Source organism: Helianthus annuus, chromosome 3 (assembly GCF_002127325.2).
Source record: "Helianthus annuus cultivar XRQ/B chromosome 3, HanXRQr2.0-SUNRISE, whole genome shotgun sequence".
Taxonomy (NCBI): Eukaryota; Viridiplantae; Streptophyta; class Magnoliopsida; order Asterales; family Asteraceae; genus Helianthus; species Helianthus annuus.
In genome coordinates, this window is record NC_035435.2 from 155,644,285 (window position 1) to 155,663,821 (window position 19,537).

Below are 19,537 nucleotides of genomic sequence, written 5' to 3' on the forward strand. Positions count from 1 at the left end.
CATCAAAGGTCAACAACGTAATTTCACTTTCTCGTCTCAACTCTCAACTCCCTCAACCTCTCTCTCTCCTGTTTCGTCTCCGTTGCTCATCTGTTCGCAACTTTCTCTCTCTAGATTCAACGTATTCTCGCAAACAAACTCTCTCGATCTTCGCTAAACAACATCTATTTGATTCAATCTTCACTGATCTATCACAATACTAACAACAATCGAGCATTATACCGATCCAAATCCGTTAAAGTCACGAATCAGCGAAATTCCGAGCTGATTTGATGGCGGCGACGACAATGGCGACGGCGGCAGGAGCGGTGGTGCTGCTGTACTACGTATTGGCTCGGAGAATGACGTCAGCTGACGCGAAGGCTGTGGAGGATGATGAAGGACGTGAGTATATGAAATCGAGTAAATCTAAGAGGAAGATCGTGCAGAGGAGACCGGCGCAGGCGCCTGCCACGTGGCTTGAAACGATTTCGACTTTGTCTGAGACGCTTAGGTTTACGTATTCGGAAACCCTAGGGAAATGGCCTATTGGTGATTTGGCGTTTGGTATTAATTATTTGATGCGAAGGCAGGTAACGCGTTTTTTTAAGTTACTTTTGAAGTTTGAGTTTGTGTTTTTGATTGATTAAAATAAATATTGATATGTTAGGGTAGAATGTGTGAATAAATTGGAGAAGATGAGGTTGAAAACTGGTTTGATCTAGGGTTTCTTGACTTATCTGTTCGCAATTTTACATATCCAGTTATGTGTTTGGACTATTTGCAGTTAAAATTTTATTTAGTTATTAAGTTTTCAGAAAGACTCGTTATGTTCGTATTCACTTTGAAGTTATAGGAATCATACTGAGTTACTGATTATCTGTAGGGATCACTAAGTTCTTGCATCATGAGTGTAATGCTTTGAGATGTTGAAGAATGAACATCAATAAGTTTTTGTGTAATATGCTGTCATGCTGTTTTGCGTGGTTATTTTTGCTTTTGACAAGGTCAGACTGTTTTAACTTTTAATGTGCTGAACGCTGATTCAGGGTAATGTACAAGTAGCTAGTGTATATGCTGGAGAAAATAGTATACAGCTTAAGGGACCTGAAATCGTTGCAGAGTTGAAACACTATTTGCAGCTGTTGACTCTTTGCATCCTTTTCTCAAAGAAACCGTTCCCAGTGTTTTTGGAGTCTGCTGGTTATACAGAAGCAGATGTTTTATTGCAAAAGCCGAAAGCCGGGGTATAAGTTGTTTTTTATAAATATAATAAGGTATTAAGGTGTACTTGTTTAGTCATCTGTATTAATGGGGTTGATGTTTTTTTGAATGCAGATTTTGAAGCCTGCTTTCACAATAATATGTGATAAAAAATCCAAGTGCTTTCTTTTACTAATTCGAGGCACACATAGTATTAAAGATACGCTGACAGCAGCAACGGGTGGTGTTGTTCCTTTTCACCATTCCGTTTTACATGATGGTGGGATAAGTAATCTTATTTTAGGTTATGCACATTGTGGGATGGTTGCTGCTGCTAGGTGGATTGCAAAGCTCAGTATACCCTTTCTTCTTGAATCCCTAAAAGAAAACCCTGGTTTTGAAGTAAAGGTAGATTTTATCTTTGAATGTAAAAGTAATATTTAAACTTTGTTGCTACTAAGGCTGATGCTTAAGACAATAAATGCACATGAACTTGCAATTTTCGTTTCGATTACATAACATTATTAACATTTTACTGCAACTACTGCCATGTAGGAATCATGCAATCTGCTGACAATTTGAAAGTAAACATAGTCGTTTTCTTCAACAACAAACGATGGCAGTTTTTGTTGAATCACGCTCAATTAGAAAATTAGATTTGCTAAATAAGCTTAATTGATGATTGTCTTTATGTGATGCAAAGGAGAGTGCTCTAAATCATGACAAAAAATCGTCATGAACATCTTACTATCATAAGTTCACATTGGAAAACCTTCGTTATCATATTGGAAACATAATTTGCCCATGAAATTCATAATCCTTCTGTCCGAGAAAAAACCCCACAACTTTTGACATGGCAGAGGGTTTGGTAAAGATGTGTGACTGTTGATAAGATGTCTGTAATACATTAAGACCCCATCATAAAGTCTGTTTAAAAGAAGTTATGGTCCAAATAGCAATTGCTGATTTTACTAGCTTAATGTGTTCATTGCATATACTTTTTGTTTGAATCCGTCAGCTACATACCTTATGGACGTGTTACTTCAGTCTCACTCCGCTAGTTGAAATAGTGCTCTAATGAGCTTTTGTATTTCCTTTTTTAGATTGTAGGCCATTCACTTGGCGGTGGGACCGCTGCACTCTTAACATACATTCTTCGAGAACACAAAGACTTATCATCTATTTCGTGCATTACATTTGCACCAGGTATACATACCTCTACTTTATTTCCCTTTTACCAAATTAGTGGTCGGAGAATATAGACTTTTACAGTCTCCAGATATACATCTATTTATCTTCATCATGGGAATCCTATAGATTTGTTTATGCCTTCAACTGGGAACAAATGGCCTTTATGTTAAAAGAAAAATTTGTTAAAAAGTGGAAGTTAAATAAAAGGAAGAATTACAGTTTTTGTTGATTCATGAATCTATATATTTTGCAGCTGCTTGTATGACATGGGAATTGGCCGAATCGGGTAAGCACTTCATCACCACAGTTATCAATGGCTCTGATCTGGTGCCTACATTCTCAACTGCTTCTATAGATGATCTACGCACCGAGGTACTATTAACTCCCAAATTCCAGCATTTTAATTTTCCTAAAAAACAATTTTAATAGAGTTTTTGATCTACAGGTTACAGCATCCTCTTGGTTAAACGATCTGCGTGATCAAGTTGAGCAAACTAGGGTTTTGAATGTTGTATTTCGTTCAGCTACTGCTTTGGGCTCTCGTCTCCCGTCAATAGCCAATGCAAGAGCCAAAGTCGCTGGTGCTGGTGCGATGCTCCGTCCTGTTTCTAGTAGCACCCAGGTCTAACCTCTACATATATTTGTTCACTTATCTTACAAGTGGCAAATGGGTGGGTTGGGTAACTGGTCAATATGGCTTCGAGTCTTTAAATATATACGTAGGGCTGTAAACGAATCGAACGAACAAGAACAAGACCTTGTTCGTGTTCGTTTGTTAAGGAAATATATGTTTTCCACGAACTGTTTATGAACACTTACCGAACGAAATTTTATGGTCGTGTTCGCTTGTTATGGAAATGAACGTATTCGTGTTCGTTTGTTAACTTTAGGTACCAAACGCAAACGAACGTTCATGAACACAAGCTAATGTTCATGAACACAATCAAGCATTCATGAAGAGCACTGATACATATTAAATATTTTATTTGTCGGAATTGTGAAGTATTTAAATAAAATATAAAAATTAAAGACACTAATGAACTATCGAACACAAATGAACATAAATGAATGACGGCGACCTTTGTTCATGTTTGTTCATTTAACTAAACGAACGAAGTTTCTTGTTCGTGTTCGTCATTTATTAAATTATTAAACGAACGAACGCAAACAAACTTCCCGCCGAACGGTTCACGAACTGTGCGGTGAAAGTTCGGTTCGTTTGCAGCTCTAGTCATTAGGGTTCACCTTTATAAGACTTGTAACGGCTCGGTTGGGATTGGCATCTAACACTTTCTGTCTTTTTTTTTTTTTTAACTTTTTAGTACTAGTATTAGGTGGTGTCACTAGTGTGTCATGTATGATAAAAATATATATCACTTTAATAGATGCTAATAATAATAATAATAATTTAATTTCTCGATTATTTTCACATTCATTGCAAACCCGATAGAGATAGAATAGAACACATCCCAAATTGAAGCGTTTAAAGTTTATTGGTCAAATGCCACCTCTATTGTCATTAAGTTTGTACTGTTGTAAAAATTTAACCCAAGGAAGGCCTAAAAAAGTTTCTCTTTTTAATTCTAGGTTGTGATGAAACGTGCTCAAAACGTGGCTCAGGCAGTAGTCAGAACCCGATCAACCCTATCGGCATGGTCATGCATGGGTGCACGTCGTCGAGCTGTCGGCGCCACACCAAGTGACAGTTTTTCCGAAACTTCACTCATACTCGAAAAGAACCCAGATTCTCTCACAACCGACGCCAACCATCCAGCCCACGAACCAAACATGGATCAGGGTTCTTCCAGTGATGGTTCCGGGTCGGGTCACGACGACACAGATGAAGAGGAGCTTCTTATTCCCGTGGACCATGTTACATCCAAATCTGAACACATAACCGAAGGCGAATTGTTATATGAACTTGAGAAAGAACTTCAAAGGCAAGAAAACGAGGCCCATATTCAAGCCCAAAAGGAAGAAGAGGCTGCAGCCGAAGAAATCATAGAAGAGGAAAAAGTTATAATAGCCGATTCAGTTGATCATGAACAGCCAATTTCTTCATCGGATATGTCGGAAAATCAACATTTGTATCCTCCGGGAAGAATAATGCATATTGTCTCAACCATTTCAAACAATCCAGCTGATCTAGACAATGATCATGAAGGCACCATTGAAGAACGTGCAGAAGATCATGATCATGAGCGTGAACATGTGGGTATTTATGAGACGCCTCGGGATCTTTATGGTAAGTTAAGGCTGTCAAGAACGATGATTAATGATCATTACATGCCAATGTATAAGAAGATGATGGAGAAATTATTGGTGGAACTAGAAAAATAGGATTGATATATTAGTTGGTGGTATATAATATCTTCATATTGTAACTGTATGATGAATGGCAATTGATCATTCTTTTGTTTTGAAAAAAAAAGGATTTCACTAACTAGTTTCATTAGTATGTATCATGTAAACTTTGCTTTGAGACCAATCTGCTGACATCTGAATTTGGAATACAAAGAATTGACAACTTGTATTTTATATGTCGTTCCTTTCTTATGAATTGATGAATGCTTTAATTCTTTTACCTCCAAGTCCAGTGTTAACCGGGTAAAATTCGGATATGCTTTGGTGGTGATAGGTGCGAGCCTGCGAGGTCTTAAAGACATTCTGGTGCTTATGGTTTGGTCGGTTGGTTGATTCATTAATGTGGAAAGACATTCTGGTGCTTGTGGTTTGTGCGAGGTCTTGAAAGACATTCTGGTGCTTAGAAGCCTCCGGTCACATACCACTCAATGGTTTCACCATGTGGGATAAGTTTCTTCCTATTTTCATAGCTTTGGACATTTCAAACGCACAACTTTGAGCATTGATATCTCATTCATCGTAGCTTTATTCTAGACACGGTTAGGTTAGTTGCAAATCTCTTATATATTAGAGCACAAACCCATTAATAATAATTAAGTGAAAAACCCATTTTCACTATTTCCTAAAATTTCCGACTACGTGAAAGGTCATAGACCAGAGGTATGGGCCACTTTTGGGATTCCCGACACGAACACCACATTTGGAGAAGAGGGATTCACAAATTTATCGTCGTGAAGTAAAACCTCACACTGTTTTGGCAAAAACAGTTATAACTTATTTAACAGTACATGATTTTTAAAAGGGTCAGAATCCTGTCAAAGTATATGTATAAATAGATATATTTTAAACATATTTAGTGTGACACGTTTGTACGTTTATATCGATATCTCATGAAGTTTAATACATTTACGATAGAAGTAGAAACAATTTATATAAGCAGAAAACTAATAATTTTTTTTTGAGTAAAATGCAATTTGCGTCCATGTGGTTTGGTAACTGGTTCGATTTGCGTCCTTATTTTGAGGAAAAAATGGATACCTGAGTCCTCGTCGTTTGTTTTTCGCTACACTTTTAAGTCTCTCAAGCCAACACTGTTAGTTTTTTCTGTTAATTATTTAAGAGAACGGGGGTATTTTGGTCAATTCACACACAAATCCAAACCATATCTCCCTTATCACCCCACCATTTCACCTAACCTCCGTTTGCACCCCCACCTTACTTCCTTTCTCTCCGACCAGCGATCGACACTCCACTCCAACGACCGGCGATCAAGACCCCTCCCCACCGACCGACGATCGAAACCCCACCCGCCGACCGAAGATCGACACCCCACTACACCGACGCACCAACGAATTTGATCGACATACCATTACACTGCAACTTCGATGCACCACCGAACCCGATCGACACCCACCTCCGACGCACCACCTCATCCGCAACTGTAATGGTTTTTCAACTCAGGCAACCATAGATACACAATGTCTGGTAGGTAATGACGTGTTCTTGATTACTACTCGTTGATTAGAGTAGTTTTTTTTTGAAATTGAACTTGATTAACTGAGTTGAACATTTGTAGCCGAGATTAGGGTCACTGATACCCTGAGCCACCTCCGATTGCATGTGAGAGTGGTTTTGAGGTTCTGGAACAACATCAACTTTGATTTCCGGTTTGAACGAGGAGGCAAGGAAGAACATAGGATCGAGTAGGTTTGATGATATGTTTTTTTTGCTGATCATGTTTGTTAGTTGATTAGGGTTTTTGATGATCTAGGTTTTTGGGTGATCTTCAAATCTTCAATTAGTTATATGCATTTAAACAGGTTTATAGTTAATCAACTTTGATGATAAATTATGGATTTTACGTGTTATGAATTTACATCGTGATAGTTGGTAAACGGGTAACAAGCTGAGCCGCTACCCTTTTAGAATAGCAAAACTAAGCCTTTTAAATACTACGTCCATAGATCTCGAGGTCATAACATTAATATGCATGACCCTTTGAACTCAACTAAGCAGGTCCACAGCCTCTGGCGCCAGAAAACCAAAAGTATCAAAAGCAAATGGGATAAATACGTGCTGGTTGTCAAGGCACGCTTTCTCATGTTTGGTCACTTTACCTAAAGCAACCTGACCCACCGTGAAAGCACTACCGCAGTCCCACAAGCGGGGAAACCCCTGTTAGATCCACACATGCATGTTTTTCTCCTATCCATCCAAAGACCAGAATGTCGGCTGGTCGAAGGGTAGATCTCCCTTCCAACGAGTCTGTTAAGAAATTAACGGGTGCCTCTTTCTTAGTAGAAATATCAGCGCACCTGAATATGTCAAAAAGGACAACCCTAACCAAATCATGTCGGCATTTGAACCCCGAGAGCTCTCTACAATGAACTGCATGCTCCCCAAAAGAATCCAAACACGCCATATGATAAACAAGGCATACCTTATCAACTAGGAATAAAGGAATCATGAGTCGATACTTAAGGATAGTACGGTACTCCACCGGCAACATATGTTGGCCTAACCTATCTATAGGTATATCAAGAAGAAAATCTTGTGCATGTGGTGCTCGGAGACACTAAAAAACGGCTTTTTGTCTAACAGTCAAGTCAAACTGTACTTCGATTTCGTGGACAATTTTACTAAAAAGAGCACTCGCCAATGCATGTTGGGCTTTAGGGGGGGGGGCGTCCTTATTAGTGAAACCACTGAAGTCAAAGCTTGGAATCGTATCACGAAGACAAGCTAAAGCACAAACATAATCAGAATCTATACCACATATGCCACTGTCTCTTAAGATGTGGTCCTGTAGCACCCAGTCCCACGATTGGGCCCTCGATGCCACAAAAGCATAGGATGAAGCCTCTACAGCCGAATACAACCCCAAACCCCCAAACCTAATAGGTAAAGAAGTAAGTCGCCACTGGAGGTCTCCAAAGAAAGAACCTCCACAAACCACCTATTCCTCAATCGCTTCACGCAAACCTTTGTCAAAGAACAACGCTGCATCTTTCATGTGTACAGGTTGGCATGTCCTCAAGCCAAAAAAAAAGTCTAGCAATGCTTATACAGGATCGAAGCAAGAGTAGTTCACTCTGCGGGTCACCTAATTTGGGTAGAAGACGCATCAAAACTACCGCCTTAGCAGTTCTTTTCTTTGCCAACCCACTAATAAAGCTTGCGTCTCTACTAACGCCCCCCCCCCCCCCCCAAGAAGCTTCACCCCCACTAATCGCCTCTCGATGTCCTTAGGAAATAACCCTTCACGAAACTTGCTACCATCACAAGAAGGCCAAGATAGCTCGATTTTCTTAATATTAAGTTCAAGACCTAATGTTGGACCCGTCACCTTAATGATGTCCAACACTCTAGCCACCTCTTCTGAACCTCCAATGACAGTCCTATCATCAAGATACCAAGCATGAAGGAGAAGCTTGCATTTGTCTCTAATCTTATGCACAAGGGGGTGCAAAACAAGAGAGAAAAGAAGTGGTCCTAATAGGTCCCCTTGCGGCTGCTGATAGTGGTGGTGGTGGTAACAGTGATGATGACGATGACGACGACGACGATGATTGATGATGATTTGATCTATATTGAGGTTGAAAATTAGATCACGAAATTGAAAGTTATGAACTTGTTTCTTCACCTTCAAAAGATTATGAATAATGATATGATTTTTAACAACGTTACAATAAAGCCCATCCCCTCTTTAGCTTTCTTTAACTTGGGTTCTTTCCTCTTAAACTACATTGTTAATATACACACAAACACAAATATTCTCCTCTATTGACTTATGTTGAGTTAAAATACAAGCATACACAAATATTCTCTAGTGGTAGAACCAGAACCATAGGTATTTATTTAAACGAGGTTTCCAAACAAAAGATCAAATATATATACTTTTATAATACAAAATGTAGGGTGAAAATGTTAAAAAAATGTTGACATTTCCATAATTATTTACTCGTAGAGTGATTATCAAAATTACTCTATAAATAATCTTGTAGGATAATTTTGATCTTGTAGAGTAATTTTGTAAAATGTTGGGTAATTTTGATCTTGTAGAGTACCATAATTACTCTACAAATGATCTTGTATGATAATTTTGATATTGTACAGTAATTTTGTAGAGTTTCATAATTACTCTACAAATGATTTTGTAGGATCGAGTTGACCTCAATTAGGGAGTGTCGAAGCAGGTACTTAATTAGGGCATTTCAGCTTTGGTTTGAATTGTTTGGTCATTTCTTGTTGCGGATTACTCATGGTAAATCAGTACCCTCCTCCCCCGGCCCTCATTTCATTAATTTACAAAAAAAAAAAAATCTATTTACATATAGTGGATACGGTATTAGAGAATGATTGCTGGTGATCTGCAAAATATGGTGGTACTAAAAAGTTGTAAAACACTTTATTGGTGATCTGCAAAATATAGGTAAGGTGTAGAAAGATGGAAAGGTTAAGTGATAGTTCTGCTATAATGATTGTACGTGACGCGTTTAAATCTGTACAGTTGAAGACATATTCGCACATTTCTGTTTTTAAGCTCATGTTTCCTAGGCTTACTTTCTTACGTCTGTGCAGTGCCCCGATTCAAGAGGAGATCGGGTTTCTACCCCCTTCATTGACTAGGTACATGCGTTTATAGTGCTCAATATTGGTGAGTTATTTAACTTTTGCATTGGCTCATTTCAATATGCAGAGAATGTTACGACTTGTGTTTCTTGGGATGGTAATGCGAACGGTTTATGCGTAGTCAAGAAACTTACCGTCATACATGCTCTTACACAGCCTTTGGAATGCCTTTGTGATCATAGATCTTGTGACGTAGTTTGTTCCTTACGTCTCATTTGCCAATTTATTTTTCTACTTTTGTACAAAAATAATGTTTGGGATTAATAATTGATACGTATTTTTTTATTTCAGTACAGAGGATAACATCATCGTCTTGTAGCATTAGAACTAAACCAGATTGTCTCTAGGTTAGTTTGATATAAAAATATTGTCATTTGTTTATGGATCACAATGTAAATTTCCAGCACTATTTCTCAGCTTAATAGTCAAACTATTTATTAATATTACTCAAAGTTAATTAGCTTTACTGATTTGTTGCCTACACTAGAATCTTCAATTTGTCTTTTAGCAAGAGAGTGTTTATTTTTTGTTTTTGAAGGCTCGCATAAACTTAGCACAATGGTTCAACAACCTTTGAAAACATTTTTACCTGTAAAGCCCTTTTTTATTGATAAATTTAGCAATTGCAGTTACAAAATGAGTTTTAGAGAAAAATGGTTCAAGTTAAACTTAAAGTGGACGAGTCTTTCATATTAACCCGTGAAACCGAACTTTGGTTCAAGACATGACAATCCATGAAATCTTGATTGTCGAACACACACATAGGCGTTGTTTAAAACGAATGAAGTTTGATTTGTTTTTGTAACTTTTTTGTCCCACATTGCAGAACTGAAGGCCCATCTTCCCTTTCATGTGCCACTATCAATTCTTTGTTTATACTCAATTGTTATATTAGTTGTGTTAACAAATTGGTTTTAAAGATAAACTGTGTGAACTCGTTAGGCAACGTGCGGTAAATACCCGCGGCAACGCGCGGGCCTCCCCACTAGTATTCTCTAGTGGTAGAACCAGAACCATAGGTATTTATTTAAACGAGGTTTCCAAACAAAAGATCAAATATATATACTTTTATAATACAAAATGTAGGGTGAAAATGTTAAAAAAATGTTGACATTTCTATAATTATTTACTCGTAGAGTGATTATCAAAATTACTCTATAAATAATCTTGTAGGATAATTTTGATCTTGTAGAGTAATTTTGTAAAATGTTGGGTAATTTTGATCTTGTAGAGTACCATAATTACTCTACAAATGATCTTGTATGATAATTTTGATATTGTACAGTAATTTTGTAGAGTTTCATAATTACTCTACAAATGATTTTGTAGAGTAATTTTAAATTGTATGTTGTTTGATAAACTTGCAGAGTAATTTTAATACACTTGTAGAGTAATTTTGATGCAGAGTAATTTTGACACACTTGTAAAGTAATTTTGATAATTACCCTACAAGATCAAAATTACTCTACAAGATCATTTTTAGAGTAATTTTGATAAATACCATACGAGCAAATAATTACGAAAATGCCACCACGTTTTTTTTTGGCTTTTTCATGCCTTTCGTACGTTTTGTATGATAAGGCACTTTGTACGTGAACTTAACTCATTGGTGTATAACCTTTCATATTCACTTTAAGTATTCTATGATGATAATTTAGGTGTCCGACCGAGAAACAATGATGTTAGATTAAACATCAACGAACCTCTTCAATCTCAAGATTTTCTCGAATGTCACATCAGCTCCATATCAGCTTTCTCCAATTTTCCTTAGATTTCCTCTAATTGCAGAACTATTACTCGAAGTCCAAATTATAGTTGTTGAAAAAACACCAAATATACTATTAGGTTGACAATGGGTCTAGTTCGGACCGGGTATTGGTAATCACACACCCAGAACAATATCCATCGGTTATTAGGCATACCCATTAGTTTGTTAAAAAAATGCATGATGGAATTTCCAAGTACATTGTCTTTTTTAATATTACTAGAGTCATGCCCGCGTGATGCAGTTAGAAACACTGGTAATCGCACAACATGTTATTGTTTTTTTTTTAAATTGAAAATTGTTTTTTTTTTCAAATTGAAAAAAAAATTATACCACTACCATATTCATATTAAAGAGGATGAAATGCTCGTCTTTATGGTGTTTTTTAAATATAATGTATGAAAATGTTATGACCGTTTAAAAGTCATGGGGAAGTTGATTTATCAATCGTACGTTTTAAAAGATTGTACCATATATATATATATATATATATATATATATATATATATATATATATATATATATATATATATATATATATATATATATATATATATATATATATATAGGATAATGCTTGGTAAAAAACCCCATTTTTTTAGGAAACTTAGCAAACTATATATGTGGCTAGCATGTTGCCACGTTGCACTGATCTCTTTATTTTAACTTTTACATCAAGGTTATATTAGTAAATTTCTTTAACCCCCAAGAATTATGAGGTGACCTTTTCATTAATTGCCCATCAAACCCATCAAATCGTACATTCACTCTCCCCCATATTTCTTTTTCATATTTTCCTTTTATCTCTTCTTCATCACTCATCAGAGAAACACCAAACTCCATTTTTACACCAAAGTAGCAAGCATCTCCATTAATATCAATGGAGACAAATCCACCAACCTCTGAATTAATGTCGCCGGTCTGTAGTTTCCCAAACCGGTTCTTTTGCAGCGACTTCCAAAACGATGAGGAATTTAATGCTCCAGGTTTGTCCATATATGTCAATTAAAAGAAGTGTTCTAGGCAACCCAGGTTTAAATCTCTGAAATATTTAATCTTGTTTCCTTGCTTTTCACAATTTTCAAAAAAAAAAAAAAAAAAAGACGAAAAAATATCAAAAATTATTCATAAAACCTGGTTGTTAATAGGTTTTTGTGTAATGGTTGTTTTAGAGATGAAACATGATTTTTTTTTTGTTAAAATGGTTCTTAAAAGGGGTTACTTGCTAATGTAATTTACAGGTTTTTATTTTTGTGTTAAAAAGTTATGCTTGGTTTGCATATGAACTGATTTTTGGTTGTGTTGTGATTTTATTTGAGAAAAAGATTGCAATTTAGCTAAAAGTTGTGATGTTGTTTGAGAAAAAGATTTTCTGGCTATGAATGTGTTAATAGTTATGTGTGGTTAACGACTTAACGGTTATCTTATCTTTTTGTTATTAGGATGGTGATGGATACAAGGGAAACAAGATCAAATTCTCGGGACCGTTGGTTTCGTCAAACGTGGATCAGATGCTTAAGGATCATGACCATGTTTATGTTACAGCACAACACAACTAACACGTGTTATAGTTTGAACTTCAGGACATGCATGTGTTACATGTGACATGAAACCCATGTACAATGTAACACGTATTAGTGCTATGTATTTTTGTTTACTAGTAATATGTAATGTGAGACTCTTCTTGTTTTCTCTAGTACACGATGTTAAAACGGTCTAGACTTAACACATTTTCTGTTGGAGGCGCCCGTATTTGTACCTTTACTGTTACAGTTACTATTGAAGTTTATGCATCCATTCTAGAAGTCTTAACACATGTTATAATAGAGGCTTAACACACGTTATATCAGGTTTACTCTGTTGTTATTAAGTTACTATTGGAGTTTATTCATCCACTGTGGAAGTCTTTACACGCGTTATAATAGATGCTTAACACACGTTATACATTTCAGTCGCTTAACACATGTTACAGTATGTATATACACATCATGGTGTTTTGGAAACCAATAGCTTATACATGACACCATGTTAGGTTAAACCAAGATTATAACAGAGGGTTAACACATTTTATCCCAGGTATACGGTGTTACGATACTAACTTGTATGTTCCATATTAACTTGTACACGTTTTTACTATCAGTATATGCACATCATAGTGTTTTGCAAACCACTTTCATATACATGAATACAAGTCGGGTTACAACAAGATTATAATGGTGGAGGCGCCCGTATTTGTACCTCTACTGTTACAGTTACTATTGAAGTTTATGCATCCATTCTGGAAGTCTTAACACATGTTATAATAGAGGCTTAACACACGTTATATCATGTTTACTCTGTTGTTGTTAAGTTACTATTGTAGTTTATTCATCCATTATGGAAGTCTTAACACACGTTATAATAGATGCTTAACACACGTTATACATTTTCAGTCACTTTAACACATGTTACAGTATGTATATACACATCATGGTGTTTTGGAAACCACTAGCTTATACTCATGTATTCAGGTATAACAGAGGCTTAACACATTTTATTCAGGTATACGGTGTTACGATATTAACTTGTATGTTCCATGTTAACTTGTTCACGTGTTACGATCAGTATATGCACATCATGGTGTTTTGCAAACCACTTTCATATACTTGAATACAAGTCGGGTTATAATGGATGCTTACATGTTATCATATGTATACAAGTGGGGTTACAACAAGATTACGATATTAACTAAGCTCCCCATTAAACTCATCGCCCCCGTCGACTGTTTTTCACCCTTGTCACATGTTAAGCAATTACATGTTCCGAACAGACAAATTGTAACACATGTTAGATCAGTATATACACATCATGGTGTTTTGTAAACCACTAGCTTATACATGAATACGATATTATATATTCCAAAATTACCGGTACATGTGTTACCATAAATGGCTCGTTTCATATTACACGTTACATCATGGTGTTCTGTTACAGCATGAACCACCAACACATGCTATAAATGAACGAAGACATCTTTCCCAAAGGATGTGACTTATTCAATGTCCCCGCATTAACGTCGCCTACATCCATCCAGCTTGTCAATTCAATATCTTTTATGGATCTGTTTCTGTAAATCAACACACATTATATATCATTCTAACAGGTGCTTAACACATGTTATGGGCCTGTCTCTGTAAATCAAGCAACCCAACAAAAAAAAAACCAATTATTGTTAAGATCAAAAGCCCAAAACCAACAAAAAAACCCGTTCAAAATCTCATCCTAAAGTTTTGGATTTATTTAAATCCATCAAGCTTGTCAATTGAATATCTTTATGGGTTTGTTTCTATAAATTAACACACGTTATATAAGATTCTAACAGGGGGCTTAACACATGTTATGGGCCTGAGTCTGTGAATCAAGCAACCAAAAAAAAACACTTACTGTTCAGATCATAAACCCAAACAAGCAACCCAAACCAACATAAGAACAACTACTGTTAAGATCAAAAACCCCTAACAAGCAACCAAACCAACAAAAAAAACTCGTTCAAAATCTCATCCTAAAGTTTTTGATTTATTTAAAATACATGAACATTAACCATGGATACCCTATTAACCATTACTAAAACACTTTCAGCACATAAAAACATATTAACAACCATTTCAACAAAAAATCAAGTGTGAAATGATATTTCAAGAACACTTACCGGATCTATACCCGTCCGATGAACACGAAGAAGGGTCTTCAAACCTTCTTCTCTCACACACACTTGAACATTCAAATCTCTCTCTCTCTAAAAAAATAAAGATTATAGATGAACATGATGAAGATTGTTGTTTCTCTCTCTAAAACAAAAAAATTCATCTCTCTAAAAACCTTCATCCTGCCGTCGTTCTCTCTCTAAAACAACAATCTTCAAACATTTTTCTTTCTCACGATGTAGATCTGAACTTGAAGATCGAAACTTGTGTTTGGTGTTCATCATGATCTTGATTGAAGAGAGAGGAAAGAGGAGAGAGGAGAGAGGAGAGAGGAGAGAGAGATAACATGTGTGTAAGAGAAATAATCAATGGTACAAAATGGCAGTCCTTTTTATTTCCCATTGTGTATGTTCACTTCCGAAAATGCCCTTGGATGGTACAAAATGGCAGTCCTTTTTATTTCTTTTTATTTTTATTCATACCAAAATAATCATGGCCTTTGATCAAGTTTGATGTAAGCTAATCAATGGTTCACAATGGGTTTCCATAGTTTTCTTAAAAAGATAGGGTTTCTTATATAACCAAGCCCTATATATATATTTAGAAAAACATAATTACTTAAACTCTTACAATTATGTAAAATTACGTAAACTCTTGCAATTATGTAAAATTACATTTTTGTGCTCATTATATGTGTGTATTATAGGGGAGAGTTCATGAGAAAACTCCTCTTAATGAGAAAGCTAAAAAACTCTATCCGAAGTTGTATTACACATATGCAATACATGTATAGATAATTTAAAAAAACACGTTGAGGAGCGAGGACCGCAAGGAAAAGTCCTTGTGGTTCGCATGGATGTTTAGCGCGTTCTTTTCCAAAAAAAATATTTGTTTTTGATATAATGCATATATGCATTTCATTAAAAATAAAAATTTTTAGAAAAAAACGCACTATTACACATGTATAATATAAAAAACACCCATGCATTTTCCTTGCAGTCCTCGACGTGTTTTTCAGTAAGTTTTTTTGCTTTCTGTATAGATATAGGATTGGGGGTAGGGCTGCAAACGAACCGAACGAACACGAACACGGCCTTGTTCGTGTTCGTTTGTTAAGGATTTCATGTGTTCACGAACAGTTCACGAACACTTACCGAACGGGATTTTTTGTTCGTGTTCGTTTGTTAAGGAAATGAACTTGTTCGTGTTCGTTTGTTAATTTAGGTACCGAACACAAACGAACATTCATGAACGCACACAAACGCAAACGAACACAAACAAACGTTAATGAACATAAACAAACACAAACGAACATATATTTACTTTCGAAGATGATCATAACAAAAAAAAAAAAATACTAAGTAGATCCACCCAAAATATACCAAGCTAATTATCCAAACTTGAGTAGCTTAATATATAATTTTTATAAACATAACTAACACAAAGTAGTGTCTCAAAACTTCAAGTCTCCATTTAATCCACCAAAATAACCTTGAGATCGTCTATAACCAAAATAAACTTGAATTCGTCCAACCATCATCAAGTAAGCTCAACACATATGACATAAACAAACGATAAAATATAAGTTGGGCCATACAGTATAATATAATATAAGTTGGGTAATAAAATAATATATATATATATATGTATATATATATTCCTATACACAAACGAACACGAACATACAAACGAACATAAACAAACGAATGTAAACGAACACGTTACCGAACGTTCACGAACACAAATGAACGAACATGGCCTTTGTTCATGTTCGTTCATTTAACTAAACGAACGAAATTTTTTGTTCGTGTTCGTTCATTTATTAAACGAACGAACACAAACGAACTTCCCGCCGAACGGTTCATGAACTGTTCGCTGAAAGTTCAGTTCGTTTGCAGCCCTAATTGGGGGGCTAGAAATAATACCTAACATGTAGTATGTCAAAAATGGAATATAATGTGGCGTGCCAACAATGGAAGTGTATTGTTGACCATGTATGCATTGCAAAAACATCTAAAGACCCCTTACAAATCCAACGCTTCACCCTTATAAATATCATTATGTACGCACCTATTTCATGAATAAACAATCATCCGTCTATCATATTAATTTCACTCTTAAAATTACCATACATAATGGACGTGGTGTATGCAGAGATAGAGATCACCTCTTCACTTTCAGCTCCTAAAGTTTTCAAAGTCTACACTGACTTTGACATCATTGCCCCAAAGATTAATCCCGAATCTTACAAAACCATCACCGTTATCAAAGGTGATGGTGGAGTTGGAAGCATCAAGAGCATGACATACAGTGATGGTAAGAGACCACACCGATATACATATATAACTATTTAGTTTTAAATTTTAAAATCGAATTGAGCTCTTTCATGTCTTTGCGTCGTTGTTTTTACTAACACTTGTCACAGGAACAAGTTCAAAGCACACAATCGATGACATTGACGCAAGCAACTTTATACTAAGTTGGACGTTCTTTGAAGGTGACGCCTTGATGGGGATAATAAACACAGCTACTCATCATATGAAGTTCATACCTTCTCCTAATGGAGGATCCGTATTCAAACAAACATTTGTAATTAGGTATAAAGGTGATGCTAAGCAAATGGATGATGTTATTAATATTACTAAAGAAGCAATCAAGAATACTTTCAAGAAGATGGAGTCTTATGCTATTGCCCATCCTGAAGTTTACTAATGCTTTCACCTAGATAATGGTGATGTGTTCGACTCTCTGACATCATTGTACTCTATTTTTGTTTCATGTAATAATGAACAATAAAATATATTAAGTACGCATAATAAATTTTCTAATCCACAGACTAATTTGTGTTGACATGCTTTCTTAGAATAAGTACATAAAGTAGTTATAACTCTTAAAAACATCTAGAGACACACAAAATCAGTATAAAACAATGACAAAAAAAGAAGTTATAAGCAGCATGACCACACTTTTATGCATTTCTAGTTGTTCACACTTTTGTGCCATAACCTAATTGTTAGAATGGTTGCAATCAATTTTAGTTTAATTGACTTTATGAACGGTTTAACTGGCCTAGAGAAAATGAAGAAGCGTGTTTTTAGTTTGAAAGTTGAAGTTCAGACGTCTTACTCAGGCTACATCTTAATTTGTTTTAATCATCAATCCTAATCATTCTTCGTTGGTTACGGAGAGAGGACGAATCGTCGGTTTTGGAATTTAGAAACAAAGGGGACAATTCGTTTTAACAGAAATTTCAAACAAAGAGGACGAGTCGCCAGCCCCTTGGCTCTCCCAGATGCGCGGAAACCCGACCTCCACCCGCCTGAAGGCACGACCGTGAAATAATCGGTAAAACTTCGCCTCCCATCCAAGACGAAGCAGTGCCACCCGTATTCGCCCTTCACCGGGATGCCGCAAAAAATAATGAAGAGAATGGGAGTCAAACCTGGGTCACAATAAACACCATGTCTTTTCTCAACCACTCCACCACTACCTCATTCTCATTGGGCTTGGCTCACTTACACTTGTACTTGGTCACAATGAACATCAATTCTTTCCCCAACCATCCACCAGTACCTAGTACCTGGGCTGCTTACTTACACTTGTACTTGCAACAATTCATATACTTTCATAGATATCTTTCAAAGTACATGACTAGTAACATTCTAGTTCTAACAATTCTTGACAAAATTATATGAATTCACAATCTGAAAATAATTTCTTGTAGCACTCTTTGTTTCTATGATCGTTTTTCTATATACAAAAATTAATCATACAAGTGGACTGCCGGTAACATACTCGGTAAAAGCCAAAGCCACCAAACCCAACATCGCAGCCCGACCGTTCCACAGCTCCGCATCAGACGTCATCAACCCACTCGACTTCGACTCCGCCCTCACCCCTTTAAACAACGGCACCAACGACGCCACCGACAGCACCAAACTCGTCGCTACAAACGCCGGAACTCCACCGTGTGAGATCTGAGCGAACACATCCTGACCGTTGCTCAACTCTACAGCCATCGCTGACACAAACCCTATCATCGCCAACCTTCCGTTAATCCTCTCCGGTGCAGGCCCACCGAACGCCAACACGTCGGAAAACTTGGTGCTGACCTTCGGCGCCGGCGGTGGCGGAGGTGGAGTTGGTGTGGTTGGAGTTTTGGAAGTGTCGGTTGAAGGTTGTTTATCTTGTGTCATGCATCTGACGACAGCAAAGTTGATGTTTCTTCTAGATGAAGAAGGGATGGTGGTGAGACGTGTAACGGGGGTAGACATGAAAACTGAAGTAGCTGCCATTGCAACAGATGATTGAGAGAAGGTTGTGGGATTAATGTTAAGGTTGTTTGTTGTAATAGTGGTTGTTGATGGTGGTTGTAGAGTTGGTGGGTTGGGTTATATAGGGGAGGGGGTGAAGACAAATACTGGATATTAAGAGGGCCACGTTACTCACTTTTTGAGTTGGGTCACGTGGCTTTCGAATTAGCCGCTGAGAGGTTGTTGTGGTGAGTTCGGCCTCTACATGGAGCTTGGATTTGGAACATGGAACTTTCTAGGTTGTTGTGGTGAGTTCGGCCTCTACAGATGCATTTTAGTACTAGTGGACTGATTGGATTTGGACCATGGAACTTTCTAGGTTGTTTGCATAAAGTTAAATAAATTCCTCAATTTTTGATTTAGTTACTTCTTTAATAATGTTTTACTGTAATAAATATGGTTTGGTG

General features: G+C 36.6%; 3 protein-coding genes across 3 annotated transcripts; 2 read left to right on the top strand and 1 right to left on the bottom strand.

Annotated features, from left to right (window-relative positions):
• On the top strand, nt 1-4,909 carry LOC110930400. The gene is made up of 7 exons (XM_022173699.2): nt 1-572; nt 1,029-1,226; nt 1,318-1,590; nt 2,286-2,388; nt 2,627-2,745; nt 2,819-2,995; nt 3,961-4,909. Exons 1-7 carry the CDS (start codon nt 273-275, stop codon nt 4,711-4,713), a joined length of 1,923 nt encoding a protein of 640 aa, XP_022029391.1. The 5' UTR covers nt 1-272; the 3' UTR covers nt 4,714-4,909.
• A 12,004-nt stretch (nt 4,910-16,913) lies between these two features.
• LOC110930398 (root allergen protein) lies at nt 16,914-18,313 on the top strand. Its single transcript, XM_022173698.2, has 2 exons — nt 16,914-17,133; nt 17,243-18,313. Exons 1-2 carry the CDS (start codon nt 16,953-16,955, stop codon nt 17,527-17,529), a joined length of 468 nt encoding a protein of 155 aa, XP_022029390.1. The 5' UTR covers nt 16,914-16,952; the 3' UTR covers nt 17,530-18,313.
• Nucleotides 18,314-18,419: 106 nt separating this feature from the next.
• LOC110930397 (early light-induced protein 2, chloroplastic) lies at nt 18,420-19,195 on the bottom strand. The gene has a single exon (XM_022173697.2). The coding sequence runs from the start codon at nt 19,110-19,112 to the stop codon at nt 18,585-18,587; it is 528 nt and encodes a 175-aa protein (XP_022029389.1). The 5' UTR covers nt 19,113-19,195; the 3' UTR covers nt 18,420-18,584.
• Nucleotides 19,196-19,537: the final 342 nt, after the last annotated feature.

Bases quoted from the DNA above. Each gene is read 5' to 3' on its own strand.
- LOC110930398 (XM_022173698.2), top strand. From the start codon at position 16,953: ATGGACGTGGTGTATGCAGAGATAGAGATCACCTCTTCACTTTCAGCT. The intron at 17,134-17,242 runs GTAAGAGACCAC...CACTTGTCACAG, and splicing joins GAGCATGACATACAGTGATG to GAACAAGTTCAAAGCACACA.
- LOC110930397 (XM_022173697.2), bottom strand. From the start codon at position 19,112: ATGGCAGCTACTTCAGTTTTCATGTCTACCCCCGTTACACGTCTCACC.
- LOC110930400 (XM_022173699.2), top strand. From the start codon at position 273: ATGGCGGCGACGACAATGGCGACGGCGGCAGGAGCGGTGGTGCTGCTG. The intron at 573-1,028 runs GTAACGCGTTTT...ACGCTGATTCAG, and splicing joins ATTATTTGATGCGAAGGCAG to GGTAATGTACAAGTAGCTAG. The intron at 2,996-3,960 runs GTCTAACCTCTA...TTTTAATTCTAG, and splicing joins CTGTTTCTAGTAGCACCCAG to GTTGTGATGAAACGTGCTCA.